The sequence below is a fragment of the Gavialis gangeticus genome, unplaced genomic scaffold (genome assembly GCF_001723915.1).
Source record: "Gavialis gangeticus isolate Ggan-Ray unplaced genomic scaffold, GavGan_comp1, whole genome shotgun sequence".
Classification (NCBI taxonomy): Eukaryota; Metazoa; Chordata; order Crocodylia; family Gavialidae; genus Gavialis; species Gavialis gangeticus.
Genome location: NW_017729025.1, coordinates 153,915,267 through 153,925,077, shown reverse-complemented (window position 1 = coordinate 153,925,077; position 9,811 = coordinate 153,915,267). Strand labels below are relative to the sequence as shown.

Genomic DNA, 9,811 nt, shown 5'->3' with positions numbered 1-9,811 from the left:
GGGGGTTGCTTTCCTATGTAGCAGATGGTGTGACCCTCTTCCTTGGATCTCTCAAGCATTTTTGAACAACCTTTGCAGCAGCAGGACATTGGCTACTATGGTCGCCCAGCTTTACCTATGGCAGTTTAGGGTGTCATGTTTTGTGGCTTTGTCAGGGTTGACTGGGTAATTTTGCTAATAGCTTAGACAACAGGTTTGTATAAGATGGTTTGGATAGGGATGATCCTGCCTCAGGTGAGGGGTTGGACTAGATGACCTCTGGAGGTCCATCTCAGCCCTACTTCTCTATGAATCCTTGGTGATGTAACAGTGCAAGGTCACTTGACTTTTTTGTGCATCTTTTCCTCTGTTTCTAAGGCACATGCATCATCTGTAGCCCAGTCTGTGTTCTTGTGGGAGACTGTCAGAAAAGAAGGGATCTATTTCTGCTCCCTTTGGAATGGGCTTACAATGTCAATGCCTTGCCTGTATCTTTATTTACTAGAGCCGAACTATTCAAGCCTTTGTACCTAAACTAGGAATAATTTATTCTTGGGAATGATGCTGACTCGCTCAGGAACAAGATCTAGTGCTGACCCTCAAGGGCAGACCTTGTTTGAAGCAGGGTTAATGCCAATGAGCTCTGTAGATGCTGTGATATGCTGAAGGCTCACATTCATCAGGAAAAGCGGTCATATTTTGAAATGTCCTCCGCCTCCAGTTACCTGACAGGTCAGTGCAAGTCGCATTCAACATCCCATTGTGGGTAAATGCTATCTGCTACCTGTGATGCACAGTACTGCATACGACTTGCCCTTATCTGCGGTGAGCAGTAGGTCAAAGCAAGCCTCTTGCTAGTTCACTCAATTATTAAGGCATGTTTAAACATAAATGTCCTAGCAAAGATGATTCTTTAGGATGAGCGTTGGAAGAGCTAGACTAACTGCTTGGATCTGGATTAGCTAGGCCTGAATGTTGGTAAGGTCTGAAGGTTACAAAGCCAAATTTAGTCACCTGAATAAGTTCAAGACTGAGATTTTTAAAGCGGTGTGAGGAAGACTCCCAAATCCACTAAATGTACTTTAGTGCATTAGCAAAAGGTCTGAATCATTCCAACCATTCCTTCGAGATGGTGCTGACATTTTCATGATGGAAAACGCCGACTGAATTCTGCATACTGTAATAAATAGGATCTGACATGCCGCAGTAAATAGAAACTAGCTTCTGAGATGTGGAAATGGTTCTTTAGTGTTCCATAAAGGAAAAGGAGATGGAGCTGCATGTTTGAGAGACAGATGGAGACTAATGACTTGGGATAGTAGTTCTCTGATATGCTGCAACCTAAGCAATGGAGAACAGACCACACACAAACTATTCTGAGCAGTGTGTTCTTCTATCAAATACTTAATGTGGGGACCTCAGCTGCCTTATTGCTAAAGCTAAGAGTTGACAGGAGAGATGGATCCCCTGGCATATTGGGAAAGAGCATCCCAGGTAGGTAGTGTGGCATGTAGATGATATGGAAACCTAATGAAGGGTTAAGAATTAATTCCTGCTTTCTCCATGACTGTGCTGGTCTTTGGTTGTTAGAAGAGTACTCTTGCCTCAGGCAGGGGGTTGGACTAGATGACCTCTGGAGGTCCCTTCCAGCCCTACTTCTCTATGACTCCATGACTCCAATTAATGGATGGATGAAGTCAAGATGACATGGAAATATATACCTGTGGTTTCTACCACAGCAGCCGAGAGAATAGCTTTCACTGAGACCTTAAAAATTCCTTTACATCAGGGGTGTCAAAGATACAGCTTACAGGCCGGTTCTAGCCCATGGACACCTATCATCTGGCCCCTAGTGCTGCCCCTGGGTCTCAGAGGTGACTGACAGGCAGCATGTGGGGTGTGCTACATGGCCCCACGTGCCACCCATGGTGTCCACTGCAGCTCACACCCCAAAGAAGCAGAGTGGCTCCCGCATGTAGCTGAGCCCCAGAGTGGTCGGAGTAGGATGTACCACACATGGCACGTACTTTGGCCACTCCAGGACATGCGCTGGATCCAGAAGGCAGGACCGGTCTGTGAGCCTAATCCGGCCTACAGACCAGCTATGTGCCACTCATCCAACCTGTAGGGCCAGGTGAGTTCTACATCCCTGCTTTATGAAATAAACCCCACCACACATCTGCAAATTTCTGCTAAGCTAGGGGCCATAGTCTTGTGGGGCAGGGGGAGTTCCAGTCTTTACAATGATGTAGTATCAGGCACAGGATAATTGAGAGACTGAAATAATGGTGTTTGTAGATTGTACTGAGGGGTTGTCATGGAATATCAATGTACTGAGCTGAACAGGAGATCAGTTCTTCAGCTGATGTAAATCTGACTTCACAAGACTCATGCTTCTTACTCAAGCTTAGGATCTGGCCCTAAATGCCAATATGAATGCATGTGAGATTATAGGCATATCAAGCAAGGAAGGATTCTTCTTGCCCTGCCCTTGTAATCCCCCCAATGGCTTTGGTGCCACAGTCTCAGATGTTTCCTGGTGCTTGACCAGAGAATCCAAAACATGGCGGCTGCTAAAGAACCTTTATTAAACCCTAGCAACATGCAGGCAGAGAATAAAGTACAATAGAAGCTACTTACATAATTTACATTCCAGCTAGTGTTCCCCCACCCCCAATTTCACACACAGACATTGCTCTTGATTATATGAGTTGCTTTACCATGACTTTAGCTGCTTCTATGGTTTCACCCCCTTATACTTTTATCCTGGAAGGAGATTCAATAGCTTCCTTATTTATTTCTAGGCCAGGTATAAATGGGGTTCACCCCACCACACTGCAGGTTCAGTCACTGGTGCCTAGTCAAAATCGGATTCTTCATCATTCTTCGTTGCAGTCTGCTGCTTGGAGGCAGGGCAAATGTATTGGCTAGTTACTTGAGCTGCTTCCCTTGCATTGCTGTCTGAGCCACTGTAGTAGAGAAAAGAACCAAAGGGTACATCAGTACACTATGCAGAAATTAGACTAGGTTGGTGGTGAAGCTGACTTAGAAATCAGAAGGAAGGGCCAATGAAAGGGCCAGAGAATTGTGGTGCTCAAATTGTGGTAGCCAACTACTACCAAGATAAGGTGCCCACTGTGTTGGGCATTGCACAAGCACAGAAATGAGAAACAGCTCCTGCCCCAAAGAGCTAGCATTCTACCTGGACAAAAAATGGGAGGAGAGAAGAAGCATTGCCCCCATTTTATAGGTAGGGAATTGAAAACTATGGAAAGCTTAAGTAACATGTCCAAAGCAACACTGGAAATCAGTGGCAGATTCAGGAGCTACACTCCGATTTCTTGAGTCCCAGTCTAGTGCCTTAGCAATGGCCAAGTCACCTCTGCTGCAGCATCAACTTTAGAAATTAAATCAGCATGACACAACTTTCAGAACAAACCAAATCAGTATGCTATAGAAAGCTTATTCTAACTTAATTACATTAGACCAGTTTCTCATCAGTAGGCAGAAAACGGCTTAGTCCAAAATCAGCAATCTCTCCATTATCAGAGGAATACTTTATTGAATTTTCCCAATTTATTATTTTTATTAACTATCTGTTATACAGCACTTTGTGCCCACAGATCTCAAAGGAAGGTGTCCTCTTCACTTTAAAAGAGGTGAAATTGAGTGTTAGGGTGCTCTATTGACATACCTAACTATAAAATTACTCTGCAGAATTGCACAGAATTTGGCAGCGCTTGTATGAAGACAGCGACATTCTAACGCCTTGAGAATACAGAATTGTCTCCGAGTAGTGTGCGAACAACAGCTCTGATGTATGTGTCTTGTTAACATAACACTGAATGTGAAACAGTTTGATACAGGCTCAACAATAAGCATAAGAAGACAATCCACCAGGAGGTGAGGAATGATGCCAGCTTGGTTTTAACTTAAAAAAAAAAAATGTATGGATCAGATCCACAGCTCATACAAATCAGTCTAGCTCCAGGTCTGTTGTCATAGCCCAAGCACTTCGGATTCACACGCAGAAAATCCAACTTGTAGGCTTGGTGTTAATCAGTATGAACTAATAAATAGTGAGTTACACACAGCTTTTTGAAAAGTTAAGGGACCAATCCTGAGAGTGCTTGCCAAGGCAAGTAGCCCCATTGATACCAGTGGTTCTACTCATGTGACCCAAGTTTTTGCAAGATCAGGCCCTATCCTTCCACTTAAAATGAAGGATTGCTAGTATATATTCCTACAGCACAGGTTTACCACAAACACAGTTCAGTTCACTCTCCTCTTCTACACTCTGTTTTGAGGCTATCTTTATTGCTCTTATAGTGATTTAATAGAAACTACCAGAATGTTACATTCGTAACACTGGATTTAATGCAAACCACCCTCATTCCTTATAATTAACCACCATTACTTTAAAACATTTGCAAACCCATAATAACTACCACTTGAGACTACTGGCATAGAAACCGTAGAAGTGTAGCTAAGCAGAAGGCCCCCAAAGCCTGTTCCTCAGTGACCATAAAGTGAACCTTTGTAAATATGACAACTAGCTTGGTCAGCAAGGTAAAGGAAGCCATCAACATATGTAACTAAACCAGTAATCAAATACAATTAAATAAAGCACAAGGCCTGAAAAGAGACATTACCATTCTGGACTATATAATCCAGAAATACTATACCATAGCTTTAGTTTATGGTAATTGATGTAACCAAATGTATTAGATGCTGTTTTGCTACAGTGGCTGTATTTTTGTTAAGCTTCTAAGTAAGTTGGAAAGAAACAAAGCAGCCTTGTTTACAGAACACCATACATTTTGGGGAAGAGAAAAACAGGATAAAGGCAAGCACTTGCATAACAGTGAAGGAAGAAGATAAGAATCCTTCCCTCCAGGAGTGTAATTTTTATAGAAGCATAAATTCCAACTAAGTCCAGTTCCAAAAGTTTCAGTAAGAAATTTAAGTAAAACCAATCAGAGGTCATTTATTAGAACCAGCCCTCTATAAATATGGGGTATAAGCTGGAGGGAAATTTTTAAAAGTCAGCAAATTCAAAAGAACGTGCTGCTGATCTGTGCGCCACCATCCTCACACCTCTCAAGTCTCAGCTGGTATAGGTGAGAATCAATGCTGTGCTGTTACAGGTAGCCACTATTACACTTTGGGATACATGTCTGGTTTTTGTGTTTTGAAGTGCAAGTAAATAAAAGATCAGACTACAAACCTATTTCTGCCTCTTTTATCAGTAGCCAGCCTTCAAGGTTACCTGTCATCTGGGTAACAGTATTCAGTTCTACAACATGGTTAAGAATGGGACTTTCAGAAGCACTTAACAGATGCAGGTCCCAATATTCAAAGATACTTAGCTACCTTAAGATTCAGGCAGGTGTCTAACCTACTTAGGTGCTTTTGAAAATCCCATTGGATATTGCAGTCCCACTAGTTTCTGCTGGGAGTTAGGCACCTAAACAGCTCAGTGAGAGCTCTAGAAATGCATCCACATGGATCTATATCTGTAAAGGACCAAATTTACAAAAGGGTTTGTGACCTGTGCTTCTTCATCTTGAGAATCCCACTCTAAGCACATGCCCAGCTTTGTTTTTGTGACTAGCCCCAGAGAAGACACTGACAAAAGAGAAGCATAATACAAATAGGGATATGAGCCTGAGTAGCTCAGGTGATAGAAGATAAAGCTGTTCATCAACAAGTGCTTTGCTAAACTGCTTCAGTCCTTTGAGGGGAGAAGAGACTGAGCAGCTAAATTTGGCCTGTCTTCAAAAAAGCAATCTAAAACTTCCCTTAGCTCCCAGTCTTAACCCTTGAGGCCCTTAAACTCCATAGATGCTTTTATTTTACATTTTTAATCTTAAAGTACCCTTTGAGCCTTTAAAATATCTAGGGTTTTTTTTCTGCACATGTGTAGAAATTCCTCAATCTGAACAGCTCAGCCCTCAGCCCACACTTAAACCCAATCTGGACCAAGACATTTTAGGCATATTTTGAGCATACTTTACACAACCACATTGAAAAGATCATCCCCCACCCTGTTCAGACTAGTTGGAAAGGTAGAGGTGCAGAAGATACCCATCTTTTATGTAATGGTTTACTGGTTCCAGGACTTATGTAAGAAGTGGGATTATTTCCTTCCTCTACATTAGAAGATTGGATCCCACACTTCCCTCCTGCTCCGAGAAAACCCTTAACTACATGGTAATGCGTGCTTTCAGGTGGGGAGATGCTTTCATTCTCTCCTTGTCAGAGCTGAGCTGTTTTAGAGCCAGGAATTCACAATTTATTGGTTCAGAGAGAGGAAGCCTGACTCTAGCACAGCACTGAAGGTGCTGCTTTGGGAAGGGGAAATTTGAACTCCAGTGTGTTCGTATTTCACATGAAACACTGACTGAATGGGATGCATCAACCAGCCCAGGAGCAGGAACCAAGTGAGAGTCTGAATTTCTAGGCTACAGAGCCAGGTTCTTGTTCGTGCTCCGTGGCTCAGTGAATCTTGGGCAGTGCAGAGTCAGCAGGGAGTAATGGGGTGAAGAGTGCCTCTGGCCCCCAGGCTCTTTACAAGAAAGGGGAGACCACCACTGCCTCTTGCAGGGACCCTCATCCCGTCAGTGGTTATTAGGTGTGCTCTAAGGCTGTGTAACGTTTCAAGCCCCACAGGGGACTTAGAAGGCCAATGAGACTTTGGTGCAAGTCCAATGCTAAGCTCTTTAGCTCTGTCATGACTGAGGCACTTCTGTACATATGGACTAAGCAACACTGACATAACAAATTGCATCATCTCTGGAGTTTAGACCCTTTAAGGATTAAGAGGCAGTTGATTTGGGTGTTATCAGGAGTGTATTGTAGGATTTAGGCACATAAATTCCATCTATACCCTTTTCTTGGGGTTTTTATTTAATTTGACCCTCAGGTACTATGGTGATGTGGTCCACAGAAGGACTTAGATCAGAAATTCACTGTACATACCTATCATTCAAAAAGCTCTGGTATAACCACATGAAGCAAAAGTCATTGTAGTGGCTGTCACTCTCAGATTTCCCTGGTATGGCTTGGCTGATGAATCCCTGAGAGCCATCTTCTTTATCACTGATTAAGGAAAAAAGGAAGGGAGAATTCAGTTAATGAAGGTGATGAGGCAAAGTTTTGGAGCTAAAGCTGGACATTATAAGGTCAATGTTGCAATGGGACAATGTTTTTTGTACAAAGGCCAAGCTGGAAGGAAAAAGATACTGCCATTGGAGCATAGCAGCTACTGCAAGAGAAGCTACACTAATTCCTTTTGTTTTTCCAGGGGATATCATGTTTTGAGGAACCGCCATGCTTCCTAAATTTGATACATTTATCCTTCCTTCCTTTTTGCACCCTTGTGCAACAAGGTATTAAGCAGAATTCACAGATTTGGCCACGAGCGCTTCGGCTCTGGCCTCAAATTAGCAACCTCTGGGCTATTAACTGCACACCTTAGTGCCTGCACCACCGTAACTCCCTGTGCATTTTTTATAACCAGAAATGCAATCAGAAACAAGTTCCTGTATAGCAGGAATCCTCACTGTTTTGCCTCCTGGTTTTATCATAATTAATGAGCTACCTGGAATTGTGGTAGCACTCAGAGACATCTAGAAGCTGGATAATACATTACAAGAAAGAATTATCTACATAGGTGGTAAGAGGGGGGTACACTATGCGGTACCATATAGAGATACCTGAGCTAATAATGGCAGCAGAGCCTGCTAGCTTGAGTGGAATTAGCTTGGATATCTCTACAAGGCACAGCAGACATCCCTCAGTTGCATCTTTCCCAGAATGGTACAAGTCACCATCTTGTGTCTTCTGCCCTTGCTGCCTATGAAATCAGTGATTGCATGATAATGATAAATTGGCATTTCTTTATTAAAGGTGAATGGGAAGAGCTGCACTTGGGTCTGAAAGCTAATGGCAGGGGTGACATAGGGGGAGGTGCATGTATCACTGAAATCCATTTTCATTTTCAGAGGCAAAATCAGGCCTATATTAACCCACTGCTTCTTCCCCATGAGTTCATTTCTGCCCCTTTAATAGGTATGGCCTGAGCCAGCTGCTAAGCTGTTTAGAGGCTCTGCTTAGGGTAGGCCAGTCAGTGCTCACTCACATTAGCTCTCTGGCCCTTGCTCATCATTGGCTCTACCTACCTAACTCTACCCTCAACAGGGTATAAATGGACTAGGGCAGGCCATGACTGCTTGAACCCTTGCCCCATACAACCAGGGCCCTCACTCAGGATCAACCATAAAAGGGTTAAGAAGACTTCTGCTGAATGTGTCTGCTTCTGATCTTAAGTGTCCTCACTAAGACTCAGCATTATTTCCAGTTCCTGCCCTGGACACCGCCTGCCTGGGTTTCTGTTTGGCTCCAGCCTTATCCATCCGCTTCTTTGAGTTCCCATACTCAGTGTAGATTGTGGTTTCTGACCTTGGCTTGCTCTTCAGACTTTGGTTTAGGACCCAAACCCCTGGTCTTCAGTCCTGCTCTAAGCCTTGCTCTAGACTCCAGTCCCTGATGGAGCCAAGGACTCTGAGAGAGGTCAGTGCCTGAGTGGTAACAATTTAGCATTGTGTAAGATGAACTTTTGCACAACACAGCAACAGGTTTCAACCAGTCTCCTAAAGTTCCCCGTAGTTTTCACTGTTTCAAGGACTCTTTGTTGGGGCAGGCATGTTGATGATGGTGTCAGCTTTACTGTGGTCTGCCTCTACGCTTAGCTGTATTATCTTCTCTCGCAGGTGTGCTTTTTCCCTTACACAAGACTTGCCATTTTCTTTGGCCACACAACACTGTTGGTTCCAGCTGGCTCTTGTGAGAACCACTTAAAGGTGCAATTCCCCACAGAAGAAATGATAATGCAGGGAAACAGTAGTGTTATTTCTTCCACTGCCTCTTATACACTGGACTTATAATGCACAGCAGCCATTAGCTCTGGAGGCAGTTTCTCAGCATCTTGACATGGCTGGAGCTATGTGGTGGGTCAATGGTCACTCAAGGGGATGACAACAGGACAGAAGACGGCAGCGTACCAAAGAATGTTTCTATGTCCCTCTGTAGCAGTGCCATTGGGAGTTTCTTTCCTTTGACTAGATAGATTTATGGGGATAACTTAGTAGAGAAACTGAGGTCAAAGGTTCTTGTGGTACTGAGAAAGCCCAGCAAGTAAGAAAACAGGGTTAATTTCTCTCTTTACCATCCTCTGAGACTTTGTACATGGTGCAGGAAAGCCTTCAGTTTAGTGAGTATCTCTTTTGAGTCCAAGTCATTTTCAGCTTGATTAATAAAGCCAGTCTCCTCCAGCTGTCCTGGTCCAGATGGTTCAGGAACACTAGCAAAGAAGTTTAAGGAGAAACAATGCCAATGCATCATTCTTCAATGTCCTCATTACCTTCCAAATGCTGTCACACCAATTCACAGAGAGGTGAGTGGATCCCCAGCTTATGCCAGCTGATGTAGTGCCACTGAAGTCAGGTTCTCATCAGAGGACCTGAGACTTGTTTGTGAGAGTGGGTCCATGAAGCATCTCTCAGAGCCAAGGTCATTGGATCAGCTGAGTGTTGTCATTGCAACAAGCTAAGGTTCATAGAAGAATCACAGATTCATAGAAGCTAAAGGCTGGAAGGGACCTCACGAGATCATCAGGTCCAGCCCCCCTGCTCTCAGGAGGAAAGACTGCTGGGGTCAGATGATCTCAGCAAGTCGTCTTTTGAAAATCTTTGGGGTAGGTGTCTGCAGCATCTCTGGGGGGAGTCTGTTCCAGACTTTGGACACTCAAACCATAAAGAAGTTTTTCCTT

The 9,811-nt window shown here is 43.6% G+C and overlaps 1 protein-coding gene and 1 long non-coding RNA gene across 2 annotated transcripts in view; one reads left to right on the top strand and one right to left on the bottom strand.

Annotated features, from left to right (window-relative positions):
- LOC109299220 overlaps window positions 1-9,811 on the top strand; it is a 116,103-nt gene that overhangs the window by 28,863 nt on the left and 77,429 nt on the right. The gene's annotated exons all lie outside the window — the stretch shown is intronic.
- The window catches only part of LOC109299218, a 26,575-nt gene continuing 19,351 nt past the window's right edge, over window positions 2,588-9,811 (bottom strand). Inside the window, exons 4-6 of the mRNA XM_019519801.1 lie at window positions 9,209-9,343; window positions 6,961-7,080; window positions 2,588-2,948 (exon numbers count right to left, since the gene is read on the bottom strand). Coding sequence (XP_019375346.1) covers window positions 2,837-2,948; window positions 6,961-7,080; window positions 9,209-9,343 — 367 coding nt within the window. The 3' untranslated portion in view covers window positions 2,588-2,836. The remainder of the gene's footprint in view (window positions 2,949-6,960; window positions 7,081-9,208; window positions 9,344-9,811) is intronic.